Here is a 14,369-nt window from a genome sequence, read left to right as displayed (position 1 = left end):
GGACCAGGTAGGAAAGGACACAAATGCTTCAGAAAACTCCAGATTCCTCGGATGATGCCAGCCCTCCCCGGCCTGTGGGACCTCACATAGTCTTGCCCAAGAAACCGCTTGGCAAGTCAGTGTCCTGATGTGCCAGCTGGACACAGTGCTGTGCAGGACTGTGGCCTCCAGGAGGACCAGGCTCAGCCTCCCTGCTCAGCATTCTGGCTCTAGGCTCTGCACTCACCTGTACCGAGGGCGTCTGCGCTGAGCTCCAGGCAGAGCTCCCCCTGCTGCACCACCCTGGTCTGCTCCTCCAGGACCTGGTCAATGGCATCCAAACCCGAAGCCACGTCACGGGGGGTCAAGTCAAAGGAGGCTGACTCCTCACATATCTTCTCCTGAGAGGCCAAGCACAGCCCCGTGAGGAGAGCAGGGTGGGACAGAGGCTCAGAGAAGCAGGAAAGGGGCACAGAAGGGACCAGAAGCTCACAGCTAAAGTCCCTGGAGCCATGGCCCCCGGTCTCAGAGGCAAGATGACTAAAGATGACTAAATGGCCCAAACCAAGGTTTCAAACAACTACTTCACTTGAGTTGCCAACGTTCTATAACTGGGAAATTTCCCATTCAAATCTAGATTTCTGAGCTGGGCATGGTGGCAGCAACTGGGGATTATAGGATCATAAGTTCAAGGCCAGTCTCAACAACTTAGCAAAGCCCTAAGCAATTTAGTTAGATCATCCCAAAATAAAAAAATAAAAAATAAAACAAAAAGGGCTAGGGACTTGCCTCAGTGGTAAATTACTGGGTTAAATCCCCAGTACGAAAAAAAATAAAATCTAAATTTTTGGTTTCAAAAGTCAGAAAAATCTGGTATAACACCCACCACCTCCTACAGCAAATGCCTGGAAGCTGGTGGGGGCTGGCTGCTGCGCCTCAGAGCACCAGGCCCTGCCATGGGAACCCAGCTCTCGAGGAACCTCACCCCAGGTTCTGCAGCAGAAGGATGAGGCTGTCCCATGTGGCCAGCCTCCAAGGCCATCCCAAATAATACACACTCCTGAGCAGAAAACCATGAAGGGAGGGTGGAAGTGTGCTGAGGACAAGGGACAAAGGGAGCCAGGAAAGACTTCAGGAGCTGCTCCTGCTGCCACAGTCACCAGAGGTGAACAGCTCTCTCCATGGCAGCTTCCCAAGGGTCAAGCCAAGCAGCCTGAAGGGCAGACCCTGCAAGACAGCATGGGCCTGGCTGCTCACCAGCAGGTGGAAGGACAAGGGCCTGAGAGTGTGTCCAAGGCCCCACTGAGGTATCTGATCCCAGGAGGCAGCGCAGCAGAAGCACCTATTACCAGGTCTGGCCAGATGCCCCCAGGGATGCTCAGGAAGCTGGAAAGGACAGCAGGTGCTCAGCACAGAGGCAGAGGGGACTCACCACATTGTGAGCTTCATCAAAGATCACCACGGTCCCCTTCAGGTCAATGCCATGTGCCCTGCGACTCTATAAGGAGGAGGGGAAGAAACCATGGGCTGGAGCCCAGCAAAGCAGCATCCTGAGAGTGCAAGCCTGCAGAGGCAGGGCAAGAGGGTACCAGGGCATGCAGCAGCCACCAAAGGTCACAAGCGCAGAACACACTCAGTGCTGGTGGGGACAGGAAGAGCCACACCCGACTGGCAGGAATAGCAGTGCTCAAGGCTGGTTCAGGATGGCAACCTGGCAATACCTTGCTCTAGGCTGATCAGTAGCTGGACACTCAACAGGTGTCTATCACAGGGAAACACGCAGCACAAAGGTGCGTGCCACGGTTGGCAGAAAGCCAAGGAAGCTGCAAAGCCCTAGCATGCAGACAGGCAGAGGAGAAGCCTGCACCAACGGTTAAGAGTCCAGCACCCAGTCCCACCCCTAGAGCCTGAGGGAAGTGGCCTGAGCTTAATCAACCTAATTTCAAGCTAAGTCTTCGTACAGTCAAATGTCTGTTTTAAGCGTACCACAGGATTCTGACAGATGTGTGCTTGTCTAATCTCTGGAATGTCATGTCAGCAGAGGGCCTCTGCTGTGCCAGCCTTTCGGGACAGCACAGCTGAGACATGGGCCTCGGGCTGACTGTGCATGAGCTCTGGTGACCTCGAGTGTGTAAGTCTGGACACTGCAGCGGGCCACAGGCTTGCAGTACTCACAGAGCTGCTGCCCCTTCTTTGCCCACACCGGCATGTGAGGCTTGCAGTTGCTTCACACCTCATCCAACTCTTAGGGCTTTGGGTTTTTTGTTGTGGCTGTTTTTTGGTGAAGCTGGAGATCAAGACCAAGGCCTGGCACATGAAAGGCAAGTGCTCTGCCACAGAGCCACACCCCAGCTATTTCAGTGGAATGCAGTGTCATCTCACATGTTTTAGGCAGCACCTGTCTGCTGCTCAGAGCGCTGAGCACCTACTGCATGCTGACCTGGGTCAGCTATTCACATTCATGGCCCAGGCCTGTCACTCTTAATGGCCCTAGTTCCTTCAAGGAATCTAAGCTTTACATTCGTGAAGGGCAATGTTTCCATCTTTTTTTATGGCTACTGCTTTGTGTCTGAGCTCAGAAACCTCAGCCTAACACAAAGTTGCAAAGACCAACCCATTCCTTCTAGAAATTTCAGGTTCAGCTTTTACAAGAACATTTGCATAGTGTGAAGTTGAGTGTTGACTTTTCAAATAGATAACCAGCTATCCCATCACCTTTCAAAAGAACAACACAATAGAACTTTCCTTTCCCTTCGAATGCCTTTGGCACATGTATTGAAAATGAGCTGCTGCCTACAAGGATGGGGGCCACCATTTGCTGCACTAATCTGTGTCTATAAGCACACATTTTCCCAGACTTCACAATGAACTTCCAACTCTGCTCTTCAAAACCCTCTTGTTCTTCCAGATCACTCACATTTCTAAGAAAATATCAGAATCAGCCTCGGGTATTTTTGCAGTGCTGAGGATTTGACTCGAGGGCCATGTGCATGGTGGTAAGCGCTCTACCACGGAGCAGCTTATTGATTGTGATGTGATTATTCCAGATGGGGCTTGTACCCCATATTTGCAACAGTTCTCCAGGTGGCTCCCAGGCAGCCAGGTTTAAAAGCTTCAAGTCATGAGAACCACCCACAATTTCAGAGATCTCATTGGCTCTCCAGGCCCCAAATCCAACAACTGCTCTACACAGGCATGGCTATCTCCCACAGGGCTCTGCAATGGCTTCATGGTGTGACTGGCCTCTATACCACTCACTTGCCTCCGCACTTGCTCTGGGGCCCCCTTCCACACACTCTAGAGCTCTTCAGTAGCAGCAGCTCCTGCGAACCTTCCTGCTGACTCCCTTTGATTAATCTATACTCCATATGAGTGACTGTTTTATTCACTGCCATGCCTAGGACAGCACCCAGCACAGTGTATTCTCAAAGAACATCTATCACAGAAAATAACAAATTGGCAAAGGGATTTGGTGCACAAGATACCCAGGATGCTGTTCCCACCATGGTAAGTAAGAGGGTGCTGACACCACCTGCTAAAAGCAAATGAGTGAGGCAGGAGGCCCCTGCACCTGGCCAGGTCCTGCGCCCTTGACCTACAGCAGGGGTATCCTGCCCACACTGCTATTCTGAGGGCCTGAACCAGCAAAGGCTTGGCTAGTCCCTCCAGAACCCAGGGAAACCACTCCCACACCAGGGATCACCAGCTACATAGGCTGAGATCTCACCTTGGCATCCAACAGGTAATTGTACGGCATAAAGATGATGTCAGCTTGTTGCTTCAGGTTCCGGGAAAGGTAGTACGGGCACACTCTGGAGTAAGGAGGAAGAGGCAGTGAGAACCACACAGGGCCATACAGGCTGCAGCTGATGGAACTGGGCACGCTCTGACAGGGCCTCAGACAGTGGGGAGCCCACGAGTGTTCTCAACCGTGATGGTGCTGTCCACTTTGAAACTCTATACCAAACAGAACCGACCCTGTTCCTAGACACAGGCCACGGGGACAAAGACAACAGGGGAGAGCTAAGGCAGGGTGACCCCCTCGGTGCAAGAATGCTCCTTTTGTTTTGTCTGTCTGCGATGCTGGGTGAAACCCAGGGTCCGAGGCATGCTAGGCAAGCACTGCTACTGAGCTGCACCCAGCCCTGAAAGTCTTCCCTACCACTGCTCAAACCCATGCAGCCCTAAAAGAGGAAGACAGGGTTGCTGTCCCCAGAAGAATCAGGGGTGGGCTTTAGCACCCACGTAGAGAGCCCCCCAAGGTGGAGTACATGAGGACCCAACTGGAGACAGTGCACACAGACCACATGTTCCTGTCCAAGGTCCCCAGGGGGTGGGCAAGGGCCAGGAGGAGGAGGCATTTCACTTCATATTTCTCAGAACTGCTTAAATTTTTTTCACACTGAACAGTTGCTAATCTCATGAAAAGAAAAGGAAAAAAAAATATGTCCATGAGCCCACCATGAAGCACACAGCAGCTGTGGCCTTGCTGAGGGCTCTTACTTGTGCTTACTCCCACTCTTGACCAGGTCCTCAATGTCCAGGATGGGGGTGGCCAGCTCCTGCTCTAGGCTTTTCTCTGTAGATAACAGGAAAGGTAAGCAAGTACCTTCAGTTATCCCCAGACCCAGGAGGGACATCCAAAACAAAAGGGCTCCTGTGCAGCAAGCACTGTGGACAGCCACCACCCATGGACTTGCCAAAAGAATCCCCACCAGATGAGTCAGGTCCTCAGGGAGGGCTCCACCTGGAGAAACCCCATGGGAGCCCTGCCCTGGACCCAAGAAGGCGGGCTCCAGTCTGAGACAGAGGGTTAACACTAGAGAGAGATGCCAACACTGTCCCCAAAGGTCCCAAGCATCCTTTCCACCTCTGGACACTCCAAGACAGGACAGGAGGGCTGCAACCCCGAGAGGCTGAGAAGAGCCACAGCCTGTCACCAGCACCCACAGATGTGTCTCGTGAGTGGTGCTCCCTGGCTTCCCACCAATCACAGCAGAACCAGAGTGGCCACCTGGTGGAGAGCTGCAGCTGCCAGGAGAGCTGGCACTTCCTGGGAACGGAAGGAAGCAGGGCACAAACAGGCAGGAGGCCAGGGTCACCCCAGGCAGAGCCCACCCTGCCCCACCCTCAGCAGGTTCCTCTCCAAGCTAAGCACTAGCCTGACCCTTTCTCAGGACCGCAGCCCAGAAATGGGCCCTACCCAGATGGATACAGGGTTCAGGGCAGAAAGGATGTTAAAGGCTGCCCTACCACAGTACAGATCCCCAAACTGGAGTCATGGGAATCCCTTGGAAGCTAAACGAGCAACTCCTGGGCCCTGGGCCCTTGTGGGCAGAACGAGGGACTTTTTCCAAGAAGCACCACAGAGTCTTAGGGCAGACATGTAGAACTGGGCCACCCCCAGCAACTGGCTTCACTGTGGCTGTTTCATTCCACCCCTTACAGGTGCCAAGCTCCCTCAGGGGTATGACGACAGCCCATGCATCAGCTGCAGAGGCCAGGAAACACAAACACCCCGACAGTGACCCTTCCCCAAACGCCCCCTGGCAAGGCAGCCTGATCCTCAGCAGCACCGTAGCAACACATGGCCAATCGGCACACAAGGCAGCAGTGAGCCAACTTGCCAATTCCTGGGCAGATCACCAACCCATGAGGATTTGCAGGGAGTCAGTACAGAAAAGAGGAATGAGAAGAAGGACAACAGGCAAGGAAACGGCAACTAGGGCTGACCCATGGCACACCACAGGCTGATGCCCAGGTGGACGGCGCCCTATGCCTCAGAACCCCTCACCAGGACTGCAGCCCACTCCAAAGACAGCTAAGAGCTGGGAGGTTGCTAGAAACAGCCTCACAGCAAAGATGTGCAGGTTCACAGCTGGGGGAGCCTCCAACAGGCTAAGCAGTGAGTCAAAGTGAGGTTGGGGGCTGGCCTGTGGTTCTTAGGACTGAGCCCAAAGTCGTGGAGAGGAGACATCTAAAGGGCCAGAGCTGTCAGGCCAGCTGCCACCACACCTCCACACTGATTCAAGGAGCAGGTCATGCGGACAGTCTCCAGCCAGGGGCCAGCACTGCAGTGAGCCCTCAGGACCTACGCAGGCGAGGAGCAGTGGAAGAGACAGCTGGGGCAGAGCACAGGCCTACAGGTCCCTGAGTGCTAACCCACAGCAGCTACAGAAAGTTGGCTGGAACCATTCCCACAGGCACCGCACCAGGTCCTCTGGCACAATGCCAACAGGCAAGCTACAGGGGCCAGCTTGGCTAGGGCTGTGGACAATAGAGGCAGCCAGGATGGGGCAGAGATGACATGTGCTACCAGGGACCAGGGGGGAGAACTGCAAACACAGGGGTGGACACGGTGAGGGGAAAACACCTTCCAGGTGACCTGACACCCACAGGCTGGTCACAGAAGACACACAGGACCAGGGGGCCAGGACCAGTGACTAACATCACCAAACCCTGTTCCTGTCCAGACTGCTGTGGATAGGTCTGTGTTCAATGATTCCTGTGCACACCTTCCTTCTTTCCCCAGACCCCTACCATGTGGCCTGGGGATGCCCAACAGATCCTTCCTCTGAAGAAGCCAGAAAAGGCAGAGACCATGGGGAGTTTCCAAACAGCACATCTGGAGAGGAGGTCCAGATTCATGGCCTCCAGACCACTGTCACAGAAGGAGATACCTGGGGCATAGTGCAGATAGACAGTCCTTCTCAGGACCAGCCAGCAGGCCAGGATAATCACACACTGAAGTGACTAAGGGTCCTTGGTGCCACCAGACCAAAAAATCAGTAAGCAAGAAGGCAACGGAAGCCAGGCACAGTGGCACACACCTGTAATCCTAGTGACTCAGGAGGCTCAGGCAGGAGGACAGCAGTTTGAGGTCAGCCTCAATAACTTAGCAAGACTTTAAAAAAGGGCTGGAAATGTGGCTCAGCAGTAGAGTGCTCCTGGGTTCAATCCCTAATACCCCTCCCCCCCACACATACACACAAAAGGATCAAGAAACAGGGAAAGAGGAAGGAGTCAGGGTCCTTGCCATGTTCTATCTCCAAGGGGCATAAAATGGGGAAACCTGGTGCTGGGTGATGACAGACCCCCAGCTCAAGCCTCTGACCTGACCACCACGAGAAGCCCCAGGGTCCTCAGCCCTGCTGTGCTGGGCACTCAACACAGACTGAGCAGACAGCGGCTCTCAGGCCCATCAAGGCCTTGCGAGTACTCAAGGGCTGTGTCACCAGGGTCCCTGCACTTTGTGCTAGCATGGCAGTCCCAACCAAGGCAAGAAACAGAATCTTAGTACCACAGAAGTGTGAGCTCCCCAGCCACACAGCCTGCACTGCAGATGTGCCACCCTTCAGGCCTCAGCAACTTTAAGGGCTCTGCCACAGGAAGTTCATTCTGCCACACTCTCTGGGGACCTGTGATAAGCCCCAGAATCCCTCAACAGACACACGAATGGGAAGTTAATGATTTGGAGAAAAGGCACTCATGCTAGACCCCTGCCCTGGGCCCTTCAGGGGCTCCAGGCACACAGTCACCAGGGCCAGCTGTTGTCACTAACCCTGAATGCACTCACTCATCCCATCTCTGAAGGAGGCCATCTGTCAGGCCATGGCCACCCCAGGCTGGACCCAGGGACTCACACTTGGGGCTGTGATTTGTCAAAGCTAAATTAGTAAGAGAAAGGATGCAGGAGCAGGAATCAGGGGGAGGCAGACACACTTAGCTCCCCAGAAGCCAGTCACCTGGGAAACCTGCAGGCATCCCGACACCTGGGTTCTCCAGGGGACTGGTCACAGAGGTACCACGAGGTGCCCGCTATCTGGCAGGCAGCAGCGTTCTGGGCTCCAGATGGAAGAGAAGGTGCGTGGCATACTCCCTATGTGTTCAGAGAGTTAAGGTGCAGAGAGCCTCCCACCTGGCGGTGGTGAGGTCCTGAGCCACACACCCACCAGTCTGAGACCACCATATGAGAACAGAGACCCAACAGGTGACCCCTCAAGTCACAAGACAGACAGGCCTAAGCCCTACTGGCTGTACTGGGGTAAAGCAAGTGGGCTGTGATACCCAGCCAAGCCCTAGACAGCTGCACATGCCTCACCTTGACCCTACCATGCGACAAGCGACAGGAGCAACTTCAAGGAGCTGTTCTTACCATCCACATTGTTATAGAAATGACAGGAGCGACTGGTCACCTTCTTGCGGCACAAGTGGATCTGCAAGAGAAAGGCCCAAGCACACATCTGGAGCAGCAGCTGCAGAGGGCTCACCTCAGGCCTTACCAACCCTCTCCCCACCTCCAAACACTTTTAAGCCCTGGCCCAGTCCAGCAGGGGCACAGGTCAGGGGTCAGCATGTACTAGAGCACAGCCCAGGCCTCCAGTGCCCAGGCAGCACCTGCCCAAAAGAACAACAGAGGTTGAGTAAGTCCCCAGGAACCCACCTGCATGTGGTTACTCTCCTGCTTCTTCACCTCGGGGTGGATGCACAACTGCTCCCGGGAGCCCAGCACGCATACCCTGGGCCTGGCAGAAGAGAAGTGAAAAGTCAAAGAGGGATGCCACAAAGAACAGATGGCCACATAGTGTAGTCTAGCAGTATAAGCTGTGGGAAGCATAAGTATGCACTGGAGACTTGGCAGACAGAGGGAGCAGAGTGGCTGAATGTGGCTCAGGCAGGTAAAACTGCACAGAACCTGCTGTCCAAGTTCTCTCAAACAGAACCCAGAGCAGGATGTCAAGACTCATTTGGCTCTTGGCAAGGGGCAGACTCTATTCCCTTCACAAGCAACCCTTGGGGGGTCTGTCCCAACCCTCCACAACCAACACAATAGAGCCTGGGATGCCAGCCCAAGGATAGCCACAGCTCAAAGCTGCTTCCTCACAAGTAATGGGCACTAAGGGCTGGGGATGTAGCCCAGAGGCAGGCACTTGCCTAGCAAGGCTCTATACAAGGTCCTGGGTTCAATCCCAAGCACCAAAAAAACAAAATCAAATAATCAACCACCCTTTGCCCTCCCTCAGCCTAGCAGAGAATCACACACCCTGGATGGGTCTAGAAAGAATGTGGACATCTACCACCATGCAGCAGTGCTGCACACAGCTGGGATGTGGGCCCAGCTCCATGCAAAGCTCATCCCTCCTATGACCCTGAGGCAGGTGAGGGCTCCCTGACGCACCGGTAGGAAGTGTTCCGAAGCTCGCCAATGACCTGTGTGAGCTGCGAGTGGGTCCTGGAAGCATAGATGATCTTTGGGATGTCTGAATAACAAGCTGCCCAGATACAAGGAAGCACAAAAGGGGTGGCTCTGAGTCAGTGTCCTCATGTCTCAACAGGCAACACTGGGCTCAGTCCTACATGCAGCCACGAACCTAATACCCACACATTCACTACCAGAAACAGGTTCAAAGGCTACCTGTAGTGCCATAATTCCAGGAAAAAAACTGCAACCCTGGTTTTAAACTCAGGATAGTAAGAAACAGCGTGAAAGTTACAAAATTCTCCTGTTCAACTCTGCTCCACAGATGACAGAAGCCCAGGAGGACTGGCCCTGTCCCTGACCTTATCCCTTCCCTATCATCACCACAAGGCCAGGAGAGGCCAGGAAATAGGGTCACCTATGGGATCTCCTTCAGCAGCAGTAGCGTTCCCCCAGGATGACAAGTCTTGACCAACGAACCGCTCCCCCTGCACCCTCTCAGCAATCTTGCGGGCAGAGATGGTATCCCGAAGGTGCTCCCGCCAGGCTAGTGTGGTGCAGAGCAGGCAAAGAGTCTTCCCCGTACCTGTAGGGCTCTCCAGGATGCCATTCACTTTCTGAAGAGGGTCAGGAAGAGGGGTTACGGGGATGCAGAGCAAGATGTGAGGCCACATGATATGCCCAGCTCTGCTCAGATACATAGCTCATGGTGGAAAAGCCCATGGGACATCATTAGTCCACATGACATTTCCCACTCATGCCCTAAAAACCACAGGTGAATTCAGCCCTTGTTAGTAGGAATTTACGAAGCATTATCCAAAATGCAACAGCATTTTTAAGCATAATATAAATACTAAAATGGCTAATTAGGTGCCAAGTCTCAAAACAGGATGATTCTGGACCCAGGCATTTCCCTGTCCTAGCTGAACAGAATATGATGTCCTACATATCAGCTCTCAGATAAAAGCCTGAGCAAGAAACTCAGGGGTTAGGAGTGAGCAGGTATAAGAGGGCACTCCAAGAAATCCAGCAGAAAGTGACTGCCCCTCCCCATCCACCCCTTAAGTTCTGCTCAGATGCCACCTCCTCTGAAGCCAAGGACCTCCTAAGCCTATTATCATCTAGAATCATCTTTTTGCTCACTTGATATTGCCTCTCCTACCCTACTGGAAGCCTTATTCATGACAAAATACAGGGTCTGGCTGGAATGAAGAGTGGAAGTATGAGGCTCTTGCTAAAGCACCATCAACCCATCCCTAAGCAAAGCCCTCAGTCTCTGCAGCTTTACCTTCTGTAGACATTCCAAGACCTTGCCCATGTACTCCTGTTGGCACTGGTATGGCTGGAAGGGGAAATCCACTGTCACACCATTCAGGACTATCTTGGGCATATCAGCCTGTTCTCAGGAAGGCACAGAGGTTAGCTAAGATGCAAGATGTTTGAGTCTGAGACAAATCCTCTCCGAACACCTCAGGGTCCCAGGCACTCCAGGTGAGTGATGCCAGCACTTGGCACTAGGACACAGTACTGATCTTTGCAGGAATCCCTACAGCACAGACATGAGGAAGATAACAAGACTGTGTAGACAGGCCACTTCACCAGTCACTTCAGTAAATCCTTCCCTGTGGAGAAAGTCAGAAGGCAAGCCTGTTATATCCTGACACAAAGCTTGGGAAGAGGAAGATACCAAATAAGTCGCCTTTTTCTGCCCCAAGCCACTCCGTCCTACTCTGAAGAGTCGCCTGGGTTCACAAAAACAACAGGGCCCAAGAAGCAACAATTCGGTGACTTTCACAGGCGCGAGTGAGGCTGAGACCGCAGCGGCACCGCTCCTCCCTGGGCCGGCACACGGTGCAGAATGCAGCGTCTGCGCCTCCTGCCCTCTACTGCCCTAAAGGCAGGGGCCATTCCCCATGTCGCCCGGATGGGCACCCAGTTGCAGCCAAAGTAGCGAAAGGACATCCTGGGATGCAAATCGAGCATCCCTCAGCAAGTCGCTCAACCTCTCCAGGCCTCCGTCTTGCCTGGAAGCTGGGACCGACAAACACAAAGCCCAGGCCCCAGCCCGGTGCGGCGCGGTGCGGCGCTCCGGCTGCGTACGCTCTGGCGCAGGATCCGGCCGCCCCAGGTGCCGCGCGGCCGCTGCAGCGGAGCGGCCGGCTGCGAGACCGCGGCGCGTCTCGGATCGCCAGTCTCGGCGGGAGCCTTCCACCTCCCGGGCTCCCCAGGTGCCCAGCCGACCGACTCCCGGCGAGGCTCAGACGCACCGTCACAGGGTTCAGACTTGGCGGGCTGAGGCGCACGCTGCACTTCCTCCTTCATTTCCTGTCCGCCGTTCGATGCTCCGGTTGGAAACCGTTCTCAAGTAGCAGGGTCCGTCTGCTCTTCGGCCTCGTCGCGCGGTCCGCCACGGCTTCTTCCGGGCGCAGCACTCTCCTTTCCCGGCTCCTGCCGCGACGACGTCCCTCCCGACGTCCGGCCACCTCCTCCCTGTGCCCGGCCGCCGCCACCGCGCGCACAAATGCGCCGGCACCTTGCGTTCCCGAGGTCCCCGCCCTCGCCTCGCAGAGGCCTGCGTCGATGGCTGTCAGTAAAATCCGCAAATGGCTGCCGTGGCCCTAGACGCGCTCCAGAGAGCCCTCCCCCTCCCCCCACGTCCTTACTCTCCCCTGGGTCCAGCCTCTCTTCCGTCAGTGTTCCCAGAGGTCGACACAGGCCCCTCTGAATCCCCAGCATCTGGCTCCAGCTGGTAGTCATTGGTGGTCCCAGGAGAGACCCCCGCCCCCCACAGGCCTTCCGTCGGAGGTATTGCCTCAGGCGACCCTAGCATGTCCCAGCAGGAGCAGCAGTGCTGCCCGCTGAGAACATCTGTGTGTGCCCACGCTCTTGTGTGAGGTCTCTTTTGAGGAAGCACCTGACACACGCTGGTACCCACCCAAGGCACCTGTCTCAGATGCTCCTAGATCTCAGCAGGGATTTGGAGAAGATGAGAGAGGCCGCTAATAATTGAATGGGCACCAAGAACAGGTTTCAGTACCATCTATGTGTAGATTGCCCAAAGCCTGCAAGGAACCAGGAGTTCCGTCCTTCACTTCCATACCAATCATCTCCTGAAGGCAAGGGTGTTCCTCCTGAGAAAGCTAAGGAAGAAGAGGCAAAGACCCAGAGACTTGGGATTTTCATAGGCCAGAACTGGACCTCTTCTGAATTAAAACATGTAAAAGCGATTCTGCTATGGGATGTGGTGGTGTACACCTGTGATCCCAGTGACTTTGCAAGAGGACCACAAGTTGGAGGCCAGCCTGGGCAACTTAGCGATATCCTGTCTCAAAATAAAAAGGGCTAAGGGTGTTGCTCAGTGATATAACACCCCTGGGTTCAATCCCCAGAACTGAGAGGAAAAAATTCCACTGAACCCAACCTGGGAGATGAGGGGATGGGGAAACCAAGACTGACCATAGCAAGACTCACTCAGCAGGCACAGGGATCTTGACCAGGGCAACAAACCTAAATTGAGCATCTGCTCATTCAAGCTTCAAGGGACACAGCTGTGGATGACTACAAGACAAATATGAACCAGTCACATTGTGATGAATACAAGGAAGAGACACAAGAGAGGAGGCTGCCATGACTAGAAGTCAGAAAGGCCACCCTGTGGATTGGTTGGAAACAGCATGGGAAAAGTCATGTTGCAAGTACTGGGAAAGCCCCAGAAGTGAAAGACCCTCCAAGGTGTGAAGTGCTCAAAGGAGCCCATGAGGCTGGAACTGGGAGAGGAGGAGAGTCCAAGGGTCCCCATTTCATCCAAGAGTGAAATAATGCCTGTCTGGAATTAAAGAGGAGTAATGGAAGGAACTTGCACAGAGCTAGGAGGAAGGAAGTCTGTGTCTAGCCCCAGGACTGCTCATGACTGGTTGCTGCAGGGGTACTCATCTAGGCAGGCCTGGTACTGCCAGGACTCCTGCCTTGTGCTCTCATTGCTGGCATAGTCCCCACTCCAGCATACAGTGAGTAGGCACTTCACAGATGCTTTTTGACTGAGCGAGGGGCAGGGTTCCTCCAGGGAAGGGCCAGGGTTGTTTTCAGAACAGTGCAGGATCTTATCTATAAACTCAACAGTTCACAAAAAGTGTCTTTCAAATGGCTGCTTATGAACTCCCTGCAACTGACTGTGGTTGAGAAGTCCAAATCTTCTCCAAGAGTTGGGTGGGATGGCACACCCCTGTAATCCCAGCTACTTAGGAGGCTAAGGCAGGAGAATCACAAGACCAGCTAGGAATGTCATTGAATAGCAAAGTGTCCTGGGTTTAATCCCCAGTACCACACACAGAAAAATATAATCTGCTCCAAGGCCTGGTACCATTATATTGGGGCAAACATTCAGTATACTTACTGTGGATGTTATGTGCACCTACTGTGTACCTGGCACTGTACCAGGGGCTTCCCAAACAGCTGGCCCCTCTAGCCCAAATGGACACAGAAACTCAACCGAGGACATGAACAAAGTGAGTCTGAGGTAGTACAGTCCCTTGAGCCTGCCTAGACAAGTATTCTCCATCCACAGGAGAAGACTAGAGGACCAGAGGTGGTTACTTCTCTTGATCCTAGCACCTGAGTTCCAGTATCTGGAGCTGAGTCCATCTGAAGGACACTGACAGTTCCCAGCTACCACTGCTTGTGGTAGGCCACCCATGATGCTACTTGAGTTGTCCTTGACTCAGCCCTGAGCCATGCAGGCTTAGGTCTCCCCTAGGGAATGATCCCAACATTCCCTTGTGTAGACTGCCCAAGGCATTAGATCTCTGCCCTGCTCTGACGACAGAACAGCTCTCATAGCTCTGGACTTGGGCGTTACCCATTAGGCTTGGACAGCCCACCTCCTACCTTATTTGGCAAAAGAACATTCCACAGAAATTCTTTTGAAGCTCCCTTTTGTATAAATAAAGGAAACACGGGTTCTCCTGGCTCTCTTTCCAGTGTGGAAGCAGGACCCTGAAGGTCGCAGAGCCATCCTATCCTCCATCCCAAAATTATGTCTGTGTCATGTGTTTTTTTTTTTTGTCATATCTCTCAGCCAGCACATTTCACGCAAGGGAAACCCAAAATTCTTAGGCCATGCTGGATGCGGATGAGTAGAATAAGAATCAAGAACTGCAGTGACTCATACAGAGGACATGGTTTCTTCCACTAG

The 14,369-nt window shown here is 53.8% G+C and overlaps 1 protein-coding gene across 12 annotated transcripts in view; it reads right to left on the bottom strand.

The window, feature by feature from the left end:
- The window catches only part of Rtel1 (regulator of telomere elongation helicase 1), a 32,927-nt gene extending 21,272 nt beyond the window's left edge, over window positions 1-11,655 (bottom strand). For 3 of the 12 annotated variants that reach the window (XR_009225812.1, XR_006849397.2, XR_009225813.1), the window contains exons 1-9: window positions 10,467-11,420; window positions 9,597-9,795; window positions 9,158-9,251; window positions 8,423-8,504; window positions 8,135-8,195; window positions 4,483-4,558; window positions 3,707-3,791; window positions 1,412-1,477; window positions 227-380 (exon numbers count right to left, since the gene is read on the bottom strand). Coding sequence is in view for 9 of the 12 variants with exons in the window: in XM_046432847.2 (XP_046288803.1) it covers window positions 227-380; window positions 1,412-1,477; window positions 3,707-3,791; window positions 4,483-4,558; window positions 8,135-8,195; window positions 8,423-8,504; window positions 9,158-9,251; window positions 9,597-9,795; window positions 10,467-10,568 (919 nt within the window). In the remaining 3 variants the exon portion in view is untranslated. Of the gene's footprint in view, window positions 1-226; window positions 381-1,411; window positions 1,478-3,706; window positions 3,792-4,440; window positions 4,559-7,724; window positions 7,859-8,134; window positions 8,196-8,422; window positions 8,505-9,157; window positions 9,252-9,596; window positions 9,796-10,466; window positions 11,421-11,445 lie in introns of those variants that run through there. The other 9 variants (XM_058575505.1, XM_046432850.2, XM_046432848.2 and 6 more) reach the window with 7 other exon arrangements.
- Window positions 11,656-14,369: the final 2,714 nt, after the last annotated feature.

The sequence above is a fragment of the Marmota monax genome, unplaced genomic scaffold (assembly GCF_021218885.2).
Source record: "Marmota monax isolate L192 unplaced genomic scaffold, Marmota_monax_Labrador192_F-V1.1 WCK01_AAM20220418_F8-fsc00014, whole genome shotgun sequence".
In the NCBI taxonomy this organism is placed as follows: domain Eukaryota; kingdom Metazoa; phylum Chordata; class Mammalia; order Rodentia; family Sciuridae; genus Marmota; species Marmota monax.
This window is presented reverse-complemented; position numbering and strand designations above follow the sequence as displayed.